The 26,449-nt window shown below is 41.3% G+C and overlaps 1 protein-coding gene across 4 annotated transcripts in view; it reads left to right on the top strand.

The window, feature by feature from the left end:
- ASTN2 (astrotactin 2) overlaps window positions 1–26,449 on the top strand; it is a 948,324-nt gene that overhangs the window by 861,768 nt on the left and 60,107 nt on the right. For all 4 annotated transcript variants that reach the window (XM_032251601.1, XM_032251600.1, XM_032251599.1 and 1 more), the window contains one exon: window positions 24,770–24,911. In XM_032251601.1, coding sequence (XP_032107492.1) covers window positions 24,770–24,911 — 142 coding nt within the window. The remainder of the gene's footprint in view (window positions 1–24,769; window positions 24,912–26,449) is intronic.

Genomic DNA, 26,449 nt, shown 5'->3' with positions numbered 1-26,449 from the left:
TGCCATTATCATCAAAATAACAAGAGCCCTCTATTATTTAGGGCCTACTTTAGACCAGAGACAATTAAGATCTTTCTATATCATATCGCCAGTCCTTACAATGCTGCAAAGAAGGCATGATGACCTTCCATTTGAAAGTTGAGCAGGTGGAGGCTCAGAGATATTTAGTAACCTATTCAAGTCACCATGCTCTTTTTTTCTATACCAGGTTGACCTGAGAGGCTGAGTGAGCTCTGCTGCTGACCAGATGCTCCTGGTTTACTCAGGAGCATTAGGGAAATAGGCACGCTTTTTCTTGTTTTTCTTCTTGTCTTTCCTTTTGATCAAAATGTCGATCTCAAAATATTTAAATCATCTCCAGAGCAAGTTCGACTTCTATGTCTGCTTTTGATGACCTTTCTGTCTCTTCCTTTGCTACCACACTGCCTTCTGTCACTTATTATAACTGTCATTTAAAAAAAAAGGGGGGGGGCCTCTGAATTATGTAATGGGATTGGTAATAAGAAAGGCATGCTCTCTTGAACTTTATCTTAATAACAGTTAATAGTCCTCAGGTGAGGTCATGAAAGAGTCTCCTACAGCATTGGAGTAGTTGTTTTGACTTCTAGATTTTTCTATCTTAGTTTTGGGGTCTTTGTTCCTAGCTGAGTGAAGTTGCTTGGTGGGTTCTTAGAGCATCTGAGATGTTTCTGAAGCAAGAATGAAAGGCATGGTAGCCCTAGAATTTCTAAATTCTATTTTTTTATTCATAGTTAATACCTGTGACAAAACGCAGCTGCTTTAGTAGAGACAATACAGAATTTAGTGGAAAACAAAACGGGGTTAAAGTATTAGCTCAGGGATTTACTTGCTGTATGACAGGGAAAAGTCATTCAGCCTCAGTTTTCACATCTATACAATGGAAGTAATCCTATTCCTTCTATTTAACCTCTGCTGACAATTCTTCTTCTTCTTCTTCCTCTTCATCCTCATTCTTTAAAAAACTTTTTACTTTTAAGTGTTTTACTCCAGTACATTTTGGGGAAACAGGTGGTGTTTGATTACATGAATAAGTTGTTTAGTGGTGATTTCTGAGATTTTGGTGCACCCATCACCCAAGCAGTGTACGCTGTACCCAATGTGTAGTCTTTTATTCCTCGCCCCCCCTCACCCTTTCCTGGAGTCCCCAAAGTTCTGTGTATCGTTCTTACGCCTTTGCAACCTCTTAGCTTAGCTCCCACATATGAGTGAGAACATACGATGTCTGGTTTTTTATTCCTGAGTTACTTCACTTAGATTAATAGTCTCCAATTCCATCTAGGTCACTGTGAATACCATTATTTCGTTCATTTGTATAGCTGAAGAATATTCCATGGCATATATATGCCACATTTTCTTTATCCACTCATTGATTGATGGGCATTTGGGCTGGTTCCATATTTTTGCAATTGTGACTTGTGCTGCTATAAACGTGTGCACAAGTATCTTTTTTGTATAATGACTTATTTTCCTCCGGATATATAACTAGTAGTAGGATTGCTGGATCAAACAGTAGATCTACCTTTAGTTCTTTAAGGAATCCCCACACTGTTTTTCATAGGGGCTGTACTAGTTTACATTCCCACCAACAATGTTAAAGTGTTCCCTTTTCACTGTGTCCACACCAACATCTATTATTTTTTGATTTTTTTGATTATGGCCATTCTTGCTGGAGTAAGGTAGTATTACATTGTGGTTTTGATTTGCATTTTCCTGATAGTGATGTTGAGCATTTTTTATATGCTTGTTGACCATTTGTATATCTTCTTCTGAGAATTGTCTATTCACATCCTTAACCTACTTTTTAATGGGATTATTTGTTTTTTTCTTGTCAATTTGTTTGAGTTCCTTGTAGATTCTGGATGTTAGTCCTTTGTCAGTTGTATGGATGGTGAAGTTTATCTCCCACTCTGTGGGCTGTCAGTTAACTCTGCCGGTCATTTCTTTTGCTGTGAAAGAAGCTTTTTAGTTTAGTTAAATCCTGTCTATTCATCTTTGTTTTTTGTTGTGTTTTCTTTTGAGTTCTTTGTCATGAAATCTTTGCCTAAGCCAATGTCCAGAAGGATTTTTCTCTTGTCTGATGATATCTTCTAGAATCTTTATGGTTTCAGGTCTTAGATTTAAGTCCCTGATCCATCTTGAGTTGATCTTTGTAATAAGGTGAGAGATGAAGATCCAGTTTCATTCTCCTACATATGGCTTGCCAGTTATCTCAGCACCATTTGTTAAACAAGATGTCCTTTCCCCACTCTATGTTTTTGTTTTCTTTGTTGAAGGTCAGTGGCTATAAGTCTTTGGCTTTATTTCTAGGTTCTCCTTTCCATTTCATTGGCCTGTGTGCCTATTTTTACACCAATATCATGCAGTTTTGATGACTATGGCCTTATAGTATAGTTTGAAGTCAGAAAATGTAATGTCTCCAGATTTGTTGCTTAGTCTTGCTTTGCTATGCAGGCTCTTTTTTAGTTACACATAAAAGTTAGGATTGTTTTTTCTAGTTCTATGAAGAATGGTGGTGGCATTTTGATGGGAATTGCACTGAATTTATAGATTGCTTTTGACAGTATGGTCATTTTGATAATATTGATTCTACTATTCGTGAATATGGGATGTTGTTTCCATTTGTATGCGTCATCTATGATTTCTTTCAGCAGGTTAGCTGTTGACTATTCATAATACAAAAGTTTCAAATGAGTATTAAAGAATAAAATCTCTCAGGCTGGTAGTTAGCAGTTATGACCAAGATGCTTTTGGTTAGTATATTTTACAAAATTTCCTCATATCTAACATGAGAGATGAACTTATTTTAATATAATCCTCTTTCTACCTTTAAAAGACAACAATAGTGTTATGTATTTATAGGTAGCTTTTAATAATTTTGTCATATTTCTACTAACCCAAATGATTCACAGTGACAAGACATTTTAATAACTTGATCACAGAACCATAGAGACAAACATGAATTTTAATATTATAAATACAGTTATTAAAAGGTAGAATTTATTTGCACAGGGGCTTGCTGTGGCTGTTATGGGGAATGGGTGTGTGGTTCCCAGACCAATGGAGTTATGTTTCTAGGGGGATTATGGCTGCCTCTGCTGAGTCATACAGGTCACCAGGGAAGTGGAGGAAAGCTGGCAGCCACAGGCCTCACCCCGCTCCCATGCAGCCTACAGTCCTAAAGGCCAGTCTCACCTCCACTGTGTCCCCTCAACAGCGCCAAGTTTTATTTCCAGGCAGCTGGCAGCCAGTGCTGAGAACTTGCCCCAGACCACAAGCCTCTCTGTTGAGAAAGCAATATGACTCACAGTTTTTCAGCATCTCAAGGAGTCTATAGCAGTGATCTTGTTCTTTCAAAGGGTCTGTGGATTCTCTTGGCTTCTTAGTATGTTCCTGCAGTAGTTCTTGGAGCAAAAGTGCACCATACGAATCTCCCCACGCTGCTCTGTTTGTCCGGGCAGGAGCTGCAAGCTGGTCCTTCCTCCTATCTGCCATCTTTGAGAAAAGGCCATCATAATAATCATAATGATCATTATTACAATGTTGATAAGAAGATTAAATGAGATTCTGATGTAGAAGGAATTTATAAAGTGTAAGTGATTACAATGATGCATTAATAATAATAGTATCTTTTTGATCTCTCAAACATGTTAGCTGCTGTCTCCAGTAAAACATAAAGACAGGAGATTCATTTTCATTTTGTTTTCTCTCTCAATCATTTTACCTATATCCTAAGCTCTCTGAGTCTGAAACAGTAAATATTTGGAGCCCTAAGTCTCAGTCTTTATTTCTACAATACACAGGGTAAGGGTGGTAGTCAATGCAAGTCACATCAGCTAGAAGTTTCCAGGTGCATGACTCCTAGATGTAGTTCTACTTTCTGTTCTTCTATTCAATAAATGATATTTATATGCTAATAAGATAAGGGAAATTATTATATAGTTTTCTAAATCAGTTCTTCTCAAATGTGGTCCTCAGACCAGCAGCAACAGCATTACCTGGGAACTTGATAGAAAATTATATTCTTAAACCCCACCATAGGGCTACTGAGTTAGTTACTATAGTGGTGTGTTCCCACAATCCACGTTTTAGCAAGACATCCCATTTGATTCTGATGCATGAATGATAAAGTTTAAGGGGCACTGGTCTAAACATTCTTAATTGTTTTGTTTTTATTATTTGTGACTAATCACTTCCGGTGTCTACTCAGTAGGTTGTTGACACCATAAATAACAATTTCTTGAGTCACTAAGCAGCCTGCATATAGGAGCCACAAAGAGTCAGGTGGCCTTTGGCTGCTAGTAACAGTAACTTCAACTCAAATGGATTTAAAAACAAGAAAAATGTATTATCTCGGGCTACCAGAAGTCCAAAAGTAGGGTGTATCCCAATGTGGCATATCAGGCACCCGGCTCCACGTCTCTGTAATGCCCTTGTTTCCACCTCCAACCGTGTATTGGCTCATTCCTCAGGACAGTAGCAAGATGGCAACCTGGTGCTGATGAAGAATGGCTTGCAAGGCTTCTAGCCGCATATCCAGACACTTTTAGTAGCAGAAATGGACTCTATCTGTTTGTTTCCATCATAAGAGAGAGAGGAAACCTTTCTCAAAAGCTCTTCAACACACTTTCCCTCACATCTCGATCTCATGTCCGTAACTCTAAACCAACCATTGCCAAACAATGATTGTCTTATGCTTAGGTTTTGCCATTTCCTGAGGGGTCAACCCTTGAACGAAGTTAGGGTGCCGTCACAAGAAAAAATAGGGAAAGCTAGGATTCATATTAATATCCAAATGAGAATTCAGCTTATCAGAAAGCATGTTTAAAAATTCAGAGATAGAAGAGAGGTATGGGATGGAAATGAAGCTGCAGATGCCGAGCCCACACTCAGTCCTGCCACCTGGATGGTGACACCTGTGAACATCTTCCAAGCTACCTCTTCCTTGACCAGTGGCAGCACTTCCTTCAGAGGAAACACTTTCTGCTTTGCCCTCTAATTATCCTTTTGTCTTGTGTATAGAGATGCTGAGGAAAGAATGTTTGACAGTCAGCAGAGCTGGTTCCAGATCCTAGATCCTTTATAGCAATTCTACATATTCTACTTACTGTTGTGACAAATCAACTCCCTTTTCTGATACTCACCTTGCCTCACCTATAAGGCAAAAGTAAAATGATCTACTCCTAAGTGCTGTTTTAAGATTCAAAAGAAAAAAGTACTTTGTAAACTGTAAGGTTCCATGTGGGCAAGGGTTTTGATGATACCTTCATAGGTCAGGGCTTCCCAAATAGCGGGCCTCTAGTACACCCACATGTGTGCACACACACACACACACACTCACACTCTCACACAAACCTGTGCCCTTCACAAAAAAAATTGACTGGTCCTATTGAAAGGAACACATTCAGTGGAAATTGAAGTTCTATAAGAGTGAGCAGAACATATGGAAATTCCTGTAGGCTGTAGAACTAGGCGAGGTGATGACGATGTTGACCTTGACACCACCATCATTGCCATGAATGTGTAATATGTGCTCACCAAGCTCGTCTGGCATTGCTGATCCTCATAACAGCTTTCAGAAGACTGTTACTATCTCTATCCCTATTGTGTAGGTGAGAAAACTGAGGCTTAGAAAGTTGTGAAACTTGCCCAAGCACATAAGCTAATGAGGTCCCTGTAGACTAAAGTAGAAAGAGAAGTGGTGGGATTGTTTGTGAACATTAAACGGGGTCCTGAGGATTGAGCTTGCAGAAGGACAGAAAGAACACATCAGATAGGGAGACAAGTGGAAACAGCAGTAACAATGTGGGAAGGTTCCAAGAACAATAAGAGAGGAATGAATCTGAACTGGGAATCAGTTTATTCACTAATTCAAAAATATTCTGAATACCCCCTAGGTGCCAGCATTGGTGCTAGGCTCTGGGAATATTGTGGTCCAGAGGGACGATGGGAAGGATACTTCTAGGAACTCATGCCCTTCAAACCAACAGGCTGCCCACCAACTGGACAAGAATGATGGAGTGTGGCTTGCCATTAACACAGACATGGGGACAATACTGATGGTGTGTGGCCTGCCATTAACACAGACATGGGGACTTACTGATGGAGTGTGGCCTGCCATTAACACAGACATGGGGACAATACTGATGGAGTGTGGCCTGCCATTAACACAGACATGGGGACAATACTGATGGAGTGTGGCCTGCCATTAACACAGACATGGGGACAATCATGATGGAGTGTGGCCTGCCATTAACACAGACATGGGGACAATACTGATGGAGTGTGGCCTGCCATTAACACAGACATGGAGACAATCATGATGGAGTGTGGACTGCCATTAACACAGACATTCACTTTCTAGTTCAGTAGAAAGTCTGGTTCAGTTCTAATTAGACTCTGTTTTTCTCCTGCTGTGTCTTCGGTCAAATTACTTTCCTTTCTGTGCCTGTTTCTCCATCTGAAAAATGGGAGATTCACATAATTTGTCTTTAAAGTCCCCAGCTCTGACTCTGAGGATTTCAGGTGACAATATTTCAAGTCTGTATTTCAAGGGGACAAATTATTGAGAGCCTGGATAGCTCTGGGTCCTAATCTCAAAACTGTTGCTCACTACCTGTGCGAGTTTGGAGATGCTCGCTGACGTTGCATCTCCATTTCTTCATCTTCAAAATGAGCTTCACGATGCCAACCTCACAGTATCTCTGTGAAGGTTAAAGCGATTGTGTATGTAGAGCACCAAGGACAGTGTCTGGCCTATAGCAAGGAACTCAACACTTGACCCGTGCCATGACACGTCTTTCTCTATGCCATCTTCCTTAAACCAATCCCCACAATTTTTCTAGGCCCCAGAATTCTTTAAATAGATGAGTGAACTGAGGTCCAGAGGTGGCAGGTGAGTCACAAAGTATAAAAGCAAGTCAGAGCACAGGCCCCGTCCAAGCCCAGGTTCCTTTCCTCTCCAGGGAGCTTAAGGATCAGTGAGTCGCTTCCTCCCCTGCAGAACTTGGCTATCCCCAGTAGGCAAATGGAAATCTCTGGGCAGTGAAGTAAGTCATTACCTCTTTATAGAATGGAAATTACTCTAAAAGGGTAATTGGACTTCTCCTGCCTATTTGGAGCCTTGGAGATGGCTACAGCAATCCTCTTCCTGCCCTCCTCCCACATTCTATTTATCAATCCCTTCCTCCTCCTAGCTGCTAGTGGCTGATCTGCCTGCTCCCAGCTGAGGGCCAGAGCTCTAGTTTCACAGGACTCTAGCAAGGCCTATGTCTGGGTGGAGAACATGTGAAGTCACTCCTCACACCTCCATCTTTGGGGCTTCTCACTTAAGAGGTAAAATGCCAAATAACAACCATTTCCCAGTGAATATTTGGAGATGAAGGGGAGCAATAATAGGAAATATAAGTTGGTGAAATACAAAGAGATTTGGATTTGAGTGTAGCAGCTCAGTTTGTGAGTTCCACTCCTGTTATCCACCAGCTGAAGGACTTTAGAAAGTGTTCTTCACCTCCTTGGGCCTCAGTGTATTCATGTGTAAAGTGTGAATCAGAATGCCAGCCTTGCCAGCTTCTGAGTTTCATGAACAATTATGAGTTAAGTCATTCAGTGACCACTTATTGAGCACCTACTACATACTGAACACTATTCTAGAAACTGAGGCTAAGGCACTGAACAAGCTCCTATCATGGAGCTTATGTTCCAGGTGCAGGGGGTGGGGGGCAATGATGGGGAAATAATAGATGAGCCATAGAAAGTCAAAGAGTACTGTGTGTTTGAAAGAAAAGTAAAATAGGGTATCAGGATAGAGGTTGTGGGGGATACCATTTTAGTGAGGGTGATCAGGACAAACCTCTTTGAGGATGTGATGTTTGAAGAGAGACCTGAAAGTGGGAAGAAGTGAGCCATGTGGCTAGCTGAACGTAGACTGCTCCAGACTGAGGATGTAGCAATAGCAAAGACCCTGGGGCATGCTCAGAAACACCAAGGAGGGCACAGTCATTGAAGGGTAGTCAGCAAAGGGAGAGGGAAGGAGCTCTAGCTGGAGTAGTAGCGAGGCTTCAGATCACCTAGGAGCTGATGGATATAAAAGGACCATGTACACTGTGAAGTTCTAGTGCAACATGAGTGCTCCCATCCCATTGCCACTTCTCGTTTCAGGAACATGTTTTATACATTAAGGAGAAGCACTGCGTCAGTTATTTTACATCACATTGAATCCTTGAAGCGTTCCATTAAAGTGGTAATAATTCTTATTCCTGTTTTACACAAGAGGTTGCTAAAGGTAGGAAGCCCAGTTTTGTTGGCAGACTTCCATTTTTGGTTTGGTTTTGCCTTTTCTTAAAAAATAAATTCTGATAAGACTCAGATTCATTTACACTGATTGGGTATCCAGTGAGGGAGAGGTGGAGATGGGAAGGCAAGGTGGGCACCAGGGAAAAGCTGCATGGGAACAAACATTGTGTCCTCAGAGCAGAGACTCCCTGGATGCATGGTCTAGATGGTTCCATTCATCAATAGCCTCAATATGATTAAGAAATGAGTAGGCTATGAGATACTAAAAGTATACAGAATGAGAAGTCAGAGATATTGATGCCCCATATGCAAAGTAGGGTGCTCTAATGTGCTATCATAGTTAGTAATGATTGAGAATGTAAAGCATTTCAATCACTTTTAGAGGATATGAAAGTGTCTGTGACCTTTACCCTTTCCTCATAATACTCAAATCTCAGTTGTGCAATTTAACCATGCGACCTTAGGCAAGTTAGTATATCTCCCTGAATCTCGATATACTCATTTGCAAATGTTGGGAAATAAGCTAACTCTTGTTTTTTTGTTGTTGTTGTTTTGAGATTTTCTTGAGACAGAATTTCACTTGGTCATCCAAGCTGGAGTGCAGTGATACGATCTTGGCTCCCTGCAGCCTTGACTTCCCAGGCTCAAGTGATCCTCCCACCTCAGCTTCCTGAGTAGCTGGGGCTACAGATGTGCACCACCATACCCAGCTAATTTTTGTAATTTTGTAGAGGTCTCGCTACGTTGCCGAGCCTGGCATATTGTTGTTATGAAGCTAAAACAAGATGAAGTACATGAAATACTAGGCACAGTATCTAACATTGTGAATACTTAAATCATATGAATTGTCACTGTTATTCTGAATAATATTATTATTCCTTGATAATGCAAGATAGAAATACAAGTGGTAGCGACATAAAACACTCACAGGACTACTATAAGTATCAGAAAAGATTAAGTGGTTAATAAACCCTAGTTATTATTAGCATCTCAATGTCCTTTAAATAAAATGGATTTTCTTCTTAGACCTCAGAAAGTCAGGTGGTGTCTCTCTCATCTCACCTTCCCTTCTTTCTCTCTTACCGTCTTCTTTGCCCTCACCTTGGTTAGACCTCCATCATGGGGATGTCAAATACAGTTGCACGGGTTTTGCAGTACACAATGCCACCACACACCAAAGCTCACCGTTCCAGTTGTAGACGTCGTAAACATGTATTCATCATTGATCAAGTGCTTTGTTCTAACAAATCAGAATGTTGGAATAAGGGAGGGAAGTGTCGTAAGAAAGAGATGATTTTTATTTTTCTATTGTTTTTCTGATTTGCACAGAGGCACCATATAGGCGAGCATTAATACTCTGAGCTTTAGTTTTCCTGTCTGTGCAATGAAGCCCGAAACAGATGATGCGTCGGGATCCCCATGGTTCGGGTCCCTGCAGGTTCAGAAGCGGGCACTGCACTACCTAAGTCCGTGAAGTGAGCTCTGGGACTATGGAGAGCAGGACTGTGATATGGACTGTGACACCTTAGAGACCTGTGAGTTCTTGGTCTCTCTACCTTAACCACATGTACCTGTAAACTGGGGATGATAATCCTAAACTGCCTACCTCACAGGATTATCATGAGGATTAAATGAGGAAAGAGTGTGCTTTGTAAATTCTAATGAGCCACACAAATTGGAAAGATTACTTACACACACATGAACACACTCATACATTCATATATGTAAGTATTTATGTGTATTTATATATATTACGTTGTAGTATATATGTGTGCATGTAGTGTGTGTGTGTACACAGTATGTGTGAGTGTGTATGTGTATATATATGTATATATATTATATAAAGCTGTGAACTCACAGGGTTAGTTATGAATTAGAAGCTTGTAAAACATGTTTACTCATTCAGTGTAACCCAAGGCAGTTATTAAACAGTAGGAAAAACTGACAAGCTAAACTTTCCAAGCCTAAAAACACTTTTATAGTTTTCATTGTGGATTGAAGAGTGACCTTTTTCCCTTTTCTTTATTTAAAGGAAAATTTTAACATAAATGAGAAAGCAAGGGGGTCATTTTAATACAGTGAAAACTTCTACATGTGGGTGGGAGGTAGATGAGGGGAGCTGGATGGAAATGGCAGTCAACTCCTCAGTCTCCTTCCTTCTCCTCCCAGATCATCTGCCCTGGGAGAGGTGAGACCAGAAGTAAAACTGCCCTGGTCATCCATCTCCAGAAGATGCCCTTCTAGCTGGCCCTTCCTCCCTCCCTTCCTTCTTTTCCCTCCCTCCCTCCCTTCTTTCCTTCTTTCCTTCCTTTTTTCCTTCCCTCCCTCCCTCCCTTCTTTCCTTCCTTTTTTCCTTCCCTCCCTCCCTCCCTTTTTTCTCCCTCCCTCCCTCCTTCTCTCCCTCCTTGCTTCCTTCCTTCCCTCTCTCCCTTTTTTTCTCCATCTCTCCCTCCTGCCTTCCTTCCCTCCCTCCCTCCCTCCTCTTTCTTCCCTCCCTCCTTCCTTCTTTCCCTCCCTCCCTCCCTTTCTCTCTCTCTGTGTCCCTGTGTCTCTCTGCCTCTCTCTCTGTCTCTCACATACATCCATGCATACACACACACACACACACACACACACAAACACACACACACATGCATGCACACACACTTAGAAATCCACCTCTCTCTGCCCCCTCCCAGCTTCCACCTCCTTCTCAATGATTCACCTCAGCCTAGTTAAATGGCGTTGCTTGCACGACCAGAAAACCTGACTCATCTCTGCCCAGGCCTTCTCCCCACCCTTCTGGAGGCTTGCTGCCTCCAGGGATAGAGTGGGGAGGGGTATATGCTTTCTGTGTGCGTGCATGTGTGAGTGTGGGGGAGAAGTGAGTATGGGAAATGGGATGGGCTCCAGAGTCATTCAATCCCACTGGTGCCTTTGGGTTCCCAGAGATTGCCTTTGGGGAGTACTGGTCAGACTTGGGTTTGGAGCTTGGGTTCTTCTCCCACCCTGGGGGAGAAAAAGAAAGACAAAAGTCTCCCTTATCTACTGAAGATATCCCAGCTATTAAATAATGGCAGGCTTTGAGGTATATATTTAGAAAAGGTAGGGAAGTTTGGGCATTCAGCTGTTTCTAATCTTGGGCACATAGTTTGTGCAATTCTGGTTTGGGTGTATCAAAAAGTGCTAAATACATGAGGATAATTCACTCTCCCTAGTTTGTTGAGGTTTTCCCTTCTGCTTACTCCATGCAAAGTGTTTCATGAATTGGTATTTTTTATAATAACAGTAATAACAGCAAAGCTGCTGTTTATTTAGTGTTTATCATAAGGCAGTGTACTATGTACTTCCCATACACTATCTAAATTAATTCTCATTTGAGATCATTGATTTCCTAGAGATAGGTATTTTCACATTCATTTTACAGATGTGGAAAATGAGGCTTAGAAAGATGACATTACTTGCTTAGAGTCATTTAGTAAAGCCAGAATTCAAACCCAGGGCTGAGCTCAATATTGCCTGTTCTGTTGCATTTCCCTCTGAAAGGAGATTTGTTACCAGTATCTTAGTGAATTGAATTGTCTAAGATGCATGGAGGGGCACAGTAAGGGTGATTCCTTATTAGCCACTCCAGGGGGTGGCTGTAAGGTTTTATTTGTCATGGCTTAGCTCACAGCCTGGGTGAGGAGATAAGAGCACAAGGTACAGCTACAGCAGCACAGGATCAGGGGCTAGAAATGTATGATCTGGTTCCAGTAACTCTTCAGCTACACACATTCCTTTCCTGAGATTCAACTTCCCCTAAATGGAAATTTTCACTTCCATTGTGCCATGCCCACCTCACCAAGCACTTGTAAAGCTTAAATGTAATGGGGTGGTGGGGGCATAAACTAAAACGGGTTTTACACAAGGAGAGGGCAATGGAAAGAGAAGGGCAATCCTCATTGCATAGGGATAGAAGAGTCAAAGGGTTAATGGGCAGCCAGAGTGAATGACTGGGTGCTGTAGCAGAGGGCGAGGCTGGGTAAAAATCCCAGGGTTGTCAGGCATCAACAAGCAATCCTATCAATTAGGGAGATTTCCTGGGGTGTGGTGTCTGGCAGGTAGATAAAGTGATAGGGAAATATATACGAAAATAAACAGGAGTTGGGTGAGTTGCAAGACTAAATCAGGTAAAGGCTGGTGAAGAGCTTGATGAGCATTCTTTCTGTTACGGCCATGTGCTTTAGTGGATGGAAGGGAAGGAATTTATTTGTACAGAAGCTTACAAGGAGGTAGGGAAACAGGCCAGTCCCCTGAACTACTGCTCAGTGCTCTTTTGTGTAAGACCCAGTGGTGTCATGGGATTGTTGTTTCCAACACAACTTCAAGGTTGATGCATAATGAAGTCCTAGCATCCCCCCAACCTTCCACCTCATGGACTTTCTTCCAGCAGATAAAGGAAGCCATGCTTGTTCATTGACTCACTTGTTCTGCATAAGCTTAGGCACTAGGGCTCAGGTGGTAAATAAGACGGGCCAGGAAACTTTCCATAATGCTCCCAGTGCATGAAGGAAGGAAGGCAACTGCATAGGTAATGACAGGACAATGAGTTAAGGACCATAATAGAGAGGGACACCGGGAACTGTGGGAACTCAGTTGAGGGGCCCTAAACTTTGCCAGATAAAGGCAAAGAGTGACCAAGAAGAACTTTTTGAAAGACATTGGGTCTGAGCAAAAACTTAAGGGATGAACATGAGTTGTCCACACATATTTACAAAACCTCAACTGAATCATGAGCTACCTCTGTGGCTTCACCCCTGCCTGGATTCGTTCAACTGACGTTTAAGGAATAGCTGCTGTGTCCCCTACACTCTGCTAGACACTGGGGAAGTTATGAACAAGCTAGACAAGGCTCCTAAACTCATGAAGTTGATATTTTACTTATAAAAAGCAAATAAAGAGGTAAATTAGCAAACACCACAACTACAGGTTATCACTAATGCTTGGAATACAATCAAGAGTTCTCTGGTGGACCGTAACTGAAAGTGGGCAGTTTGGGTTTGCATTAGTTGGGGGGGTGCAGAGGATTCTAAAGGATTGGAACTTCAGCCGAGATGATGGAAGAGAAGCAGCCAGCTCTTCAGAGAACTGGGGAAGGGTTGTGGAAGCTCTCATCTTAAGACTACATTTTCCTGCAGCATAGCATCTGCATACCCCAGCTTTTTTCTCTATGTGTGAAGTAAGTTAGCTTATTGGCATTCAGATTCTTCTGTGTTTAGGATGGCTATGTTTCCAGGCTATTAAAGGTCCTTCACTATCACATTTTGTGTGCCCTGCTGTGTCCTTGGGGCTGAACATTGGCATAACATGAGTATCGGAAGTACTGACCTAGCATTTTTATTACCTTACCGGGCACTGTGTGAATTTTCCTTAACAATAACTACTGACATATGCATCATGTTTTGCAGATTATAAAGCCTTTTATAGAGTTAATGTATTCTTCTTGCCTTTCTTATAGAGTAGATACTGACATCCTTTTTTGTGTGTGTTTTTTGTTTTTGTTTTTTTAAGGCAGGGTCTCACTCCATTGCTCAGGTTGTAGTGCAGTGGCACATTCATAGCTCACTGTAACCTTGAACTCCTGGGCTCAAGTTATCCTCCAGTTTAGCCTCCCATAAACCTGGGGCACAGACACACACCACCACACCTGTCTTTTTTATTTTTATTTTTTAGAGATGGTATCTTGCTATGCTGCCCAGGCTGGTCTTGACCTCCTGGCCTCAAGTGATCCTCCTGCCTTAGCCTCCCAGAGAACTGGGATTGCAGGCATGGGCCACTCACAGTGCCTGCTCCTGACATCCTTATTTTAGAGCCAAGGAGACTGAAGTTCACAGAGACAGAGCAATTAAGGAGTGCCTGTTGTGGGTAGAGAAACAACAGGCTTTGGAATTGAATCAACCTGGGTTCAAGTTCTAGCTTTGCTAGGTAGTAGCTGTGTGTTTGGAAAGCTTGCCTTAACTCTCTTAGCCTCTCTTTTCTTATTCACAAAATAAGAATAATAACTTCAACCCTGCCAAATACTATGCTTTTTCATCACACTTGTGGACAGAGGGGCTCTTAGGGCCCACCATCAGCAGCCTTGTGGTTTTTGCCTTTTTGTACAGAGAGGGAGATGTTGAATGAAGTATTTAGCCCAGAGAAAGCTGGAAGCATTAGGGGAACTGAGAATCTGATGGAAAGCACATTGTACAGTTGCTTCTTTCCACTTTACAATAATATAACATTTGGGAATCGAATTTAAAAAAGGAAAAATGTAAAAGAAAACTCTCCATGGATGATTGCTTCAAAGGCAGCAAGCTCATACTGTGGTTCTCCTCCCCAGACTGGTCCCCAAATCAGCTTTCCTCACACATGTTAGCAATACCCACTGTAGCCAAAGGCATTAGCATCATTTGTCCTCGAGACAGTGGGGATGACAAGGGCTTTTATGGTTTCTAATTAATCCAGCTGTAGAAAAAGAAAGACTCTATTAGCCAAGTGCATATTAATGTTGAGGTTAATATTACTAAATTCAGTATTAATCATGAGCTGCAGGACTCCTTGTTTGGCTGCATGTAAAAGCAATCCTTGCAGTTTCCCTTGCAAAACTATGAGCATCACAGGGAAGAGGCTTCACTCCTGTGGTTCAGAGCTGTGTCCACAGTTGTAGTCCTTTCCCTGGCACCTAGAGGGTGTTTGATAACTGCTTATGAACTCTTCGAACAGTGAGGATAACAAGTTTGTGCTAGACCTCAGGAAGGAAGACAAGTCAGTGGCTCTTTATACAAACCCCTTAAAGGCAGAGACCGTATCTTTATAGCAGATGCCTCTGGGGCCATGCCATATCCTCTTGGCCCACGACTACTTCAGCTGCAGCTGTGGTGAGTAGTTCTGTGCACACTCAGGCTCACTTTGTGCTGCCAGTGACCTCAGATGCACACTTGCACTTTCTGTCCCACAGCCTTGTGCGAGATTGAAGGAGCTCCCTAGGCCCGTGTGCAAGCACAACTTTTAAAAAGTGTGGGGAAATTACACTCCTGGGTGAGGGACTTGATATGGTTTGGCTATGTCCCTAACCAAATCTCATCTTGAACTGTAGCTCGCATAATCCCCATGTGTGGTGGGAGGGACCTGGTGGGATGTAATTGAATCATGGGCACAGGTGTTCCCTGTGCCATTCTTGTGATAGTGAATAATTCTCAAGAGACCTGATGGTTTTATAGAGGGCAGTTCCCCTGCACAAGCTCTCTTGGCTGCCGCCATCTAAGACATGCCTTTGCACCTCCTTTGCTTTCCACCATGACGTTGAGGCCTCCCCAGCCATGTGGAACTATGAGTTCATTAAACCTCTTTTTCTTATAAATTACCCAGTCTCAGGTATGTCTTTATTAGCAACATGAGAACAGACTAAAACTGGACTCAACCAATGGGAATCAGGAATTGGGAGATAAGTGCTCCATCTCCCTGACTTCCAGGCAAACAATTCTGGGAGGTATGTTGCTCCCTTCTTAAAAAGTTCCTGCAGAATTAGGTCTCATCATGTACAGCAGCAAACTTGAAGACACACCTTTATATTGACTTTTCCTCTTCCCTGTCTTACTCTGCCCTTTCCCCCATGCCTGCTTCCTGGAATCACCTCCCTGATAAAGCTTCAAGCCATTGTTCTTAAGCTCTGCTTTCCAGAGAACTCAAACGAGTGTTATTTATGCCTGTGGTCCCAGCCTTCAGCTCAGTTGGCAGCAAACAGAAGATATATTCTCTCACTGTACAAATATTTATTAAAAAGCTGCTGTGTGCAGGCACCATTCTAAGTGATCAAATTCTCTTACAGGGCTTACAGCAGGGGGTACAGGCAATATATCAATCCATCAGTATATGAGAGATAGTGATAAATTTTGTGAAAACAAATAAATAAAGAGGGTAAAGGGTAATAGTGAATGCTCCTGTAGACCGAGTGGCCAGAGAAAGCCTTTCTGAGCAAGTGGCATTTGAAGAAGGATTTGGGGAAGGAGAGGGAGTGAGCCATACAACGACAAGGGGAAGAGCTCTCCATGGAAACCACAGGTGCAAAAGCCCTGTGATGGGAGTACGTTTGGCATGTTAGAAGAGGAGGAAGAATGTCAGCATGGCTGGAATCAGTGAGTGAGGAAGGGAGCCCAGGCAGTGAGAATGAGGGGGCCAGAGGAAGCAGGACAGTGGAGATATTCCCTGAATTCTTGCTGATTTGTAGTCTTTGTATTTCTCACGTTTGGCAGTGTTTTACGATAGGAAAGGCTTAGGTTTTGGAGTCCGACAGCTTTGAATTTGAATCTTATTTAGATGGAGTATGACTTTGGGCAACTTGCTTTAGATCTGTGGCCATTCTTTTTTCCATTTATAAAATGGCAATCATAAAACACTCCTCATAGAATTTTATGTATCTGATAGGACTCCCGATTGCAAGGAACAGAAAAGAAATGGAAAGCAGCAAAAATGGAAAATACCAACTCATGTATCTGAAATACCCAAGGGTATATCTAGCCTCAGACACAAATGGGTCCAGGGCTTCAAATAATGTCAGGACTTGGTTGGTGTCTGTTCCTGGAGTTAGTCTGATTGATTAGGCCTGGGTCACTTGTCTTTTTGGCCTTTGATATGAAATGTCTGGCCATTGATCACATGCCAGTCTCTGAAGGATAGAGGGGGCCTTAGCTCTACCTAAATTGTTTAGACTGAGATTGGAGGATAGCTGGTTCCCCAAAGGAAAACTCAGGTGCTGTTGGTAGAAAGAGTCATGCTTTCATAGCCAGTCAAACCGACAGGTGTCCACTAGAGGGCAGGCATGAGGATGAGCCTGAAGTCTCAGCACGATGCCTGGCACATGGGAACTCTCAGCAGGTATTTGCCAGATCACTATTGCCTTTTTTGGAGCCCTTATCTTTTCATCAGTTCCTTCTTTCCTGTATTATTTCTGTCCTATGTACTCCTGAAAGGTTACGCAGAAGGCAGCCTGGATATCCCAAGAGAGTGTTCCAATGCCAGGTGCTGATGTTGAGTAAATGCAAGTGGATCCAGGCTTCAGCCACTGAAGTTCAGTTTCACAGGATTCAGTAAACAGCTCCTTCGTCATTCCTGTGCTGGATACCAGTAACACAGGGGTGACCGAGACAGGATTCCCACCCCAGGCATCTTGTAGTCTGGAGGGAAATGTGTAGAAAAGGTAGTAGAAAAGGCAGACTTTGGTTACTGAATGTCCTGATTTCAGTCTTTACTCTGCCATCCCTAGGTAGATTTTTGTGGAAAAGTTATTTACAGATGAACCTGTTTCCTCATCTGCAAGAGCACAATTCACTGAATTCATAAGGTTTTACTGAATTTTAAGCAAGATGGATTGTTTTGAATATTTAATGAGTAAAAATGTCTAGCATTGCTGATGCCATGCAATAAAAGCCAAATAACATTTTTATTATCTCTTGTTTGCTTCCCTTCTTTCTTGGTTTCTTATTTTATTCCTTCCATCCATTGAAAATTACTTCTTTTTACTAAAAACAGGAAGGTTTTAGGGAGTTAGATATGATGTAATGCACCTAAAAGCAACTCAGTGTGATAACCAACAATTTTGTCATCAGACAAATTATTCAGACCTAATTGGGGGGTGAGGGGGCAGTGGTGAGGAGAGCGCTAACATTTGTAAGCTATTCATGTATCAGACATACTATGAATATTATATTACTTAATCCTCACCTGACTCTCTGAAGTGGATAGGATCATCTTTTCAGATGAAGAAGTGGTCTCTGAGAGTTTAATCATCCATCTCTACGTAATACAGTTCCTAAGTAGTAGGGCCTGGCTTCAAAACTAGGTGTCATCTGTTCCACCAAACCCACTCTCTTTCTACTACCTCCTACTGCTATAACAATAAAGGTGAGCATCATTACACACTCTTCTTCAGATTTAAAATGACACCATGTTTCAGGAGAAACAAACCAACTGCAGCTGATAGGTGTGAGGCCCTTAAAGATGCAATTTGTCCCTGACAGGTTCTCATAATGAATTTCTACATTTGCCCAAGTAAAGGAAAGGTGGGAAATGCAGAGAGAGCTGTGCTTCTCCCTGGGTACCATGAGAAAGAGCATCTGCAGGTCAGAGAGGCCAGGCACAGAGTGATGACTCCTAAATCTTCTTGGTGTTTCCCAAAAAGGACATGGAGCCCTGAGCTGAGGACCTTTCTCCTCACCTGGGCTAAAAAACTTGCTTTCCCCAACCCCGACATCCCCCCACTCCCACCACTCCTTCCATTCTGGAATTTCTTGCTGCTTTTCTCCCAACTTGTTTTCAATTTGCCCTTGTGACCAGCTTTGACCGTGACCTCAACTCATTCAGAAGCCAGAGGGTAAGGGGAGAAAGAGAGAGAGGGAAAATGAGGAGGATTGAGGGACTGCTGAAAGGAGAGGGAGAGGGAATTGAGGGAGAGGGGAGGAAAATTGCTCCATGCTTTGCTGGGTTGATTCTGAAGCTTCAGCAGAATCATGAGTAACATTTTCTGCGAAGGTAATGAGAGCAAGCCTTGAGTCTGAGTGGATAACGAAATGTGTGGGGGTCTGGCCCCAGCCCACTTGGGTTACAGCCCCAGAAGAGCTGTAATGGGGAACAGGTGTATTCCTGTACAGTGACTCCCAACTCCCTATGTATTTTCAAGGAAAGAAAAACAGGAAAAGAGTGTTAGAGACTTGTACGAACTTGGGTGAGGCAGAGGCACCAGCCTGGGTTCTAGGGGGGGTTTTACCATGGGACCCTAACAAGGTACCAAGGAGGAGGGAGCAGAGGCCTCCCAGGTAGAGTGGCCTAGTGAAAGGTGCATGGGGCTCAGATGCAAGACAATGGGGCTTGATTCTGGATTCTGCCCCTGAGTAGCTACAAATTCTTGAATTAAGGTGTAGCATTCCCAAGCCTCTGTATTTCTATCAGAAATATAGCACAGTTCTGTAATTCAAATGCTTTAAGCAATAAAACTTTAAAATCAACTTTTATAAACAGGTTTTTAAAAACCAGATGAAAACATGGACCATTCACATATAAAATAGATCAAACTAGAGTTGATCTACTTGAAGGTTAGTGTGAGTATGTGGAAGAATGGTCCAACCTTCCCCTGCTAGTGTTCTTCCTTGTCCATGGAATTCTCTATGTTATAATCTGCAAACCACTGTTGGAATAAATGATACATTAGAAACATACTAAACTCCTATTTTTTGGAGACTTGTATCTTTCTCAGAAATTCCAGACTTAAAAAGATAGCAAGGTGGAACCATGTACCTAGCACAGTTTCTGGTGCCTTGTAATTGCCCAGGGACTGTATATCACATTCATATTGAATAAATAAAAAAGGGCTCTCCTGTGTTAGCTTTGAGAGATTTTCAGTTCTCAGCGATTTTACCTTGTAGGCTGTCTGGTACAAGTTATCTCATAGGCTCCAGGACTTAAGACACAAAGTTTTTGTTCCAAATATCCTCCTGTTTAGTATATGGGCATGGACGTGTCACTGTCCTTCCTGAGCTTCAGTTTGTCATCTGTAAAAGGAGAAGCTTGAATAAAAAGATATATTTTAAGACTCCTTATCTCTACTTTGTTATGTTGAAAAGAAGAATAAGGAAAACAAGACTGTTGGTGGTGGCTCATGCTTGTAACCCCAGCACTTTGGGAGGCTGAGGTGGGTAGATCACCTGAGGTTAGGAGTCCAAGACCAGACTGGCCAACGTGGTGAAACCTCATCTCTACTAAAAATACAAAAATTAGCCAAGCGTGGTGGGCACCTGTAGTCCCAGCTACTCAGGAGGCTGAGGCAAGAGAATTGCTTGAAGCCGGGAGTGGAAGGTCAGTGAACCGAGATCATGCCACTGCACTCCAGCATGGGCGACAGAGAAAGATCCTTTCTGAAAAAAAATAAATAAATAAATAAGAAAACAGAAACAGTGATAGTTGATATATATTTTAAGCTCTTACTGTGTGGCAGACATTTTCCTAATTGACTTGTATACAGTATTTTATATGATGTTTGCAACTCTGTAAGCTAGATACTATTATTCTCTTCATTTTACATGTAATAATACAGGTTTACAGAGTTAAGGAGCTTGTCCAAGACAAGCAGTAAGTGAAGAAGTACCAGGGTTTAATCCTAGGCAGAGTAAACTCAGAGCCCAAGCTCTTAACCACTGCTCTGTACATTATTGCTCATTCAATTGTACAGTTGCCAAATGCGGAGTATGTTATATTGTGGAACCACAGTACGTGTGTTGAATTGCATTGATTTGCATTTGTGCACAGAGAAGCCCCCAGGCCTTTCTTAGTACCCCCTCCACTGGGTGAGAAAGAGCACTGGGGGATTATTACTTCACTCACCTGTCTTCATCTAAGTTGTGTTTAAACCTTCTGAAATCAAGTGCCAAAAAAAGCAGTTTTACAATTTACTTTATAGGTTTGTTCTTGTATTTAACAACCCTTCCTGCTGTCAGATTACAAGCTGTGTAAGATCAGGGACCGTTTCTTTTATTGTCTCATTCCTCAAACTAAGAGAGTGGCAGGATTCACTTCCAAATTGAATAGCATTAACAAATTTCCCTAACACTCTCATTTTCAAACTTTCCCTAGGAGGCAGCATAGTATAAAAGAAAAGGTCTCTCTGCAGAACTGAAGAAATAGGGGTTCTAATCTCAGTTCTGTTCCCTTCTAACTACAACATTAACCTCAGCTTTACCATGGGGATGATAAAATCTAACTTGTTAGATTGCTATGAGGATTAAATAAAAAAAAGAAAAATATATACTAGATGTCAGTTGCCTTCCTTTTAATGTTTCCATTTGAAAATAATTATATCCATACAATCGTGACTAGAACTGAGGACTAAATATCCTTATAATGATCTTGGTATGACTACTTACACTGCATATACTGCAGGTGAGCCAGTTCCTTCATTTGAATTAAACCTATACACCTTAGAATTTTTCAGAACATAGAATTGTGCCAATCTTACTGGCCTGACATGTTTATGGGGCTTTTATTCGTGGTCCAAATTATTCTGAAATTCATGGAAATATCTGGAAAGCTATTCCCATTTGAAAATGAAAGTCAGCCATCTTTTCTTCTCAAGACAGGTAATCAACACAAGCCACAAGCAACCTGTATTCCTTTGTTGATAGGGTTTGTCTGATGAGACTCACCGAATCTCATCTTGAATTGTAGTTTCCATAATCCCCATGTGTCCTGGGAGGGACCTCATGGGAGGTGGTTAGATTATGGGGGCAGTTCCCCCATGCTGTTCTCATGATAGTAAGTGAGCTCTCATCAGATGTGATGGTTTTATAAAGGGCTTTTTCCCCCTTCCCTGAGCACTCATTCTCTATCCTGCTGCCCTGTGAAGAGGTGCCTTCCGCCATGATTGTAAGTTTCCTGAGGCCTCTCCAGCCGTGTGGAACTGTGAGTCAATTAAACCTCTTTTCTTTGTAAGCTGCCCAGTCTGAGATATTTCTTCATAGCAGCATGAGAATGACTAATACACTCATGAAGATCCAACTCTCTCAATGACTATCTGGGAACAAATTGAAAAGCAGACAGACGTGGATCAAAGCTCAAAGAAAACAAACGCATGTAGCCAGACTTGGAATCCTGAGAAACCAAGTGAAATGAGACCCTTACTCCATCTAGTGAATAATCCCATGTCTTCTACTTCCTGTACCCTCACCACCACTCCCCGCACCTCTTTTTTTTTTTTTACTTTTTATGGCATACATTGCTCTGGAATTGGTGATATTTATGGAAATGGACATATCGTTAGCTCTGGTTGTACTATGGAAGAAACTGATATAAGAGGCCTACAGAAGAAATGTAGGATGCCAGAATTTGTGCTGAATAAAAGATTCATTCACCTCTTCATTTTCCAGACAAACCTCTGGTTCTAGGTATCTTTGTTTCTGTCTAGACTCTTGGCTTTACTTTGTGGACTCGAAATGCATGAGAGTGCTATTAACTCCTCGTAACAAAAAGAATAAGGGAGACATTGAGAAGTTTAAGGGCTTGCAATCCGTGGTGGAAATAGTATTCAGTCTCAGGTCTGTCTTGTAGTAACAGCTAAAATTGCATGTTGCCAACACTACCCAAATTAGACACTTGATCCTAGATCTAGCATCTACATATTAAGTCTATGAACCATATTTTGTCTTTGTGAAAAATGGAAACCAAAAAACAGTACCCATCAGACCTGCTCTATTGGACTACAAGAGCAAATGCTTTCTAGAACTGTTGTTCGGCTGAATTCCAGGGCTATCTGGGCAATTCAGTTAGATAAGTCTTGTCAGATTCACTTGTGAGGTGAATGAAACTCCTCTTTTTATAACTGTTTCTTTAAGAATCAAACTTTAGGGCCAGGCACAGTGGCTTATGCCTATAATCCCAGCCCTTAGGGAGGCCAAGGCTCAGGAGTTAGAGACCAGCCTGGGCAATATGTTAAGACCCCATCTCTACAGGGAATACAAAAGTTAGCTGGGTGTGTGGTGCCTGTAGTCCCAACTATTTGGGAGGCTGAGGTGGGAGGATCTCTTGATCCTGGCGGTGGCGGGGGCGAGGGGGAAGGCAGAGGCTGCAATGAGCCAAGATTGTACCACAGCACTCCAGCCTTAGCAACAGAATGATACCCTGTCTCAAAAAAATAAAAGACAGAGTGAGAGAGAGAAAAGAAAGAAACTAACTTTTTTTTGAAAGACCAACAGGAGGTGATCTATATATTCTGCTCAACCAGTTCCCCTGTAGAGAAGCACCCTCAGGCTGCTCTGAGTCCGTCTTCTGAAAGGAGCCAACATTATTGTTCTTTTATGGTTTCATGACATTGTCTTGTTCTTAATCCCAGGTAAAGAGGATGTAATGGAGCTGGCATACTCCTCTGGTTTATTACTGGGGCTGTGCATGAATAGAGCTCCAAGGAACTCTCTGTTAGGCATGAAGAAAAGAAGAAAACAATAATTGAGAGGCCCCATATCATTTTATACTATGTGGCACAAAATACTTCATATGTCAATTTTGTTCCTAGATCATCCAATTTTAGAATTGGAAGGGAACTTAGAGGCCATTTAGTCTGGCTCATTTACTTTATCTATTTTTAAGTAATTTTTATTGATATTTTTATGTGTTACAAAAGCAATATATGTTTATTGAAAATAATTTTTAAAATAGAGATAAGCAGAAATAAGATAGAAAAAATACCCATTATGTCACTCTCCAGACGGAATCACTCTTAACCATTTGTTTTTATTTTCTTCCTTTTGTTTTTAAATGCATATGCATATAAAATTTACACAAAAATGCGATTATTTTGTAATAGTATAACCTGTTTTTTTTTTTTAACTTCACATTATATCATCAATATCCTTTCATGTAATTTCATATTCTTCCACAAATTGTTTTTAGTGACTATAAAATAGCTTATTACGTCATTGAACTCAGTTGATATAGCCATTTCTATATAGTTGAACATTTAGCTGTTCCTACATTCTTGCCGGTATAAATAGTACCACAGTGTTTGTCCTTATAACTTAATTTTTGTTCATAGCTATATTTTTATTTTATTTTTTCAAGAATTCTAATAATGATTCTAGCACCTTCACCTTGCAGAGGAGAAAACTAAAGCACAAAAAATGAGGATTTAGTCAAATTCTGAGCAGAACTTAAGACTAGATCCCAAGATTCTAGATGTTCGGTTATTCTTTCTGGTTTACTTCCTAGACTTGTTTATTAGTTCTGAGCCTAGTAAACTTCCAGTACTTCTTAAAATCCAATGGTTAGACTTACTTTTAGAAGTAATGGAGTTTGAGGATCACAAATATGTGGCACATAGTCTCTCATTTTCCCATCCTGTACCCATGACCTTCATCACTAATCAGTCAGAACTCTTTCCTCCTTATCTGGTCTCTGTGTTCATCTCAGTAGAACACTCCATGAATCCAGCATACATGCATAACAATGGCAATTTGACATGAACATTATTTTACATCTTTAGTCCAGTTTCTTCATTATGCAAAGAAGGAAAATGCAATTCTGAGAAAGAAGAACCTTACTCAAGGAGTTAAGAGGGAGTAAATGGCAGTGACAAGGCCAGAATAGTTACTCTGGACAGGAGAAAAAAGCATAACATCCTTGCTGCCTTTTTATGCATTTTTATTACATAATAATTTACCTCATTTGAGCCTTGCTACAATCTTATCAAGGTAGGTATTAGTATTTCCATTTATAGATGAAAAAATTGCACATAAATATGAACAAAGAGTAATCAAGGCTAAATATAAATCTGTGTCGTTTTCATATCTTTTGCTTTTTCTGTTCACAGTTTTTCTTGATAATGGCATCCAGACATTTGATAGGTTTGGATGACAGCAAAAATGTCTGCCCACTATGGCCGGAGCTGGGGAGCTCATCTTTCTTTTTCTCCCTCCAGGAGAATTCCTGAGTTTTGCTGATGACTTACTCTCTGGCCTGGGCACATCTTGTGTAGCAGCTGGTCGAAGCCATGGAGAGGTCCCTGAAGTCAGTATCTACTCCGTCATCTTCAAGTGTCTGGAGCCCGACGGTCTCTACAAGTAAGACATATTGGTTGTATGGGGATCATGAAGCAGACAGGATGATTTTAAGCATAAGAGGAATGGCTTGAGTTATTCTGTGCAGGCCAGCCAAATGTTTTATTAGCTAGCTTGTATGTGCAACTTGAGATTCTAAGGTTTAGAAGTGTCCATTTGAGAAGTATGCCATTGTGGGTCACAGATTCACACCAGGTGAGTGCTGAAGTGTCCAGAGAGGCCAGAAATTTAAAACCATTCCCTCTACTGGGGAAGAATCTGCAGCTCAGAGAAGAGGACTTACTCAAGAGCACAGATCAAGTTATCAAGGATGGTTGGGACAGGAATCTCTGCCTAGTGGTCTTTCACCTCTTGCATCCTTTCTTCTCTTAAAATATTAGATTAGTATATCTGCTGTATAGACACACACATATGCAGTGAAATATACATACTGAGATATATATGATTATATACATAAAATACGTAATTTTTAATTGATAAACCCAGCCTTTTATAAATAGTGCAGTTATCACTAATTTGTAAAGTATGTTGGAGTCACTGCATTCAAACTTCCGGAGATGCAAGAGGCAGTCACTCTGAGTTTCATTTGTTAGCCTTGGAAGAGAAAAGGAGGCCATTTGTTGTTTTTTATTTCCTACCTCAATGAGTGTTGTTATATCTGGATGCAACCATCATAAGCTATAACCTAGAGCTCTATAGACCATTGTACCTTGTGTACCCTAATTATGGAACCATCGGCCACCTCACTTAACGAGTTAGGAAGCTGAAGTTGTAACAGAGTTAAGCTTTATTCACCAGTTATTCAACTCATTTATTTATTATTTTACTTAGTCACTTGGGGATTCATTTACTCATCTATTTAACTGTCTACCCAAACATTCATCTATTATCCATTCATCCCTCCCTCTTGCCCTTCTTCCCTCTTTCCCTCCATCCATCCATCTCTTCATCTGTCTGTCTATTCATCTGCTCTTATTTTCCTTAATTACATTAATTTATTCACTCATCAATTACTTCATTCATTCACATATTAATTTACTCATTTATAACTTATTTACTTATTCAGTAGACATTTGCTGAGTATTTCTTTTGTCTTGGTCCTGTGCTAAGCACAGTGCGTACAAACAAGGCTAAGACAGAATTCCTGTCCTCAGATAACATACGCTAATGGTTGTAAGAAAGGCCACAGACTATGGGTTAAAATCTGGCTTTGACATTTTTAGTTATGTGACTTTAAATTGCTTTACCCCATGCATCTTATAAAGCCTTTGTAAAACAGATAATAAACCTCACCTTGTAGAGTTGTGTGAGATAATTAAACAAGAAACACCCTAGCTTGGTATCTCCAAGCATGTGCTCAATAAGTGTTAGTCTTTCCACAATCTGTGATCCTTACTCACCTTAAAACACAACCCATCTTCCCCTTCCTCTCCCTCCCTCTTCCTCATCCTTTTGAACACTTGATATATTCAGACTCCTTGGTAATAACCAACGTGTTGGATCATCAAACTCAAGAATATCACCAAAAGCTGGCAATTGGG

The sequence above is a fragment of the Sapajus apella genome, unplaced genomic scaffold (assembly GCF_009761245.1).
Source record: "Sapajus apella isolate SASKATOON/1434 unplaced genomic scaffold, GSC_monkey_1.0 scaffold76, whole genome shotgun sequence".
NCBI lineage: Eukaryota > Metazoa > Chordata > Mammalia > Primates > Cebidae > Sapajus > Sapajus apella.
This window is presented reverse-complemented; position numbering and strand designations above follow the sequence as displayed.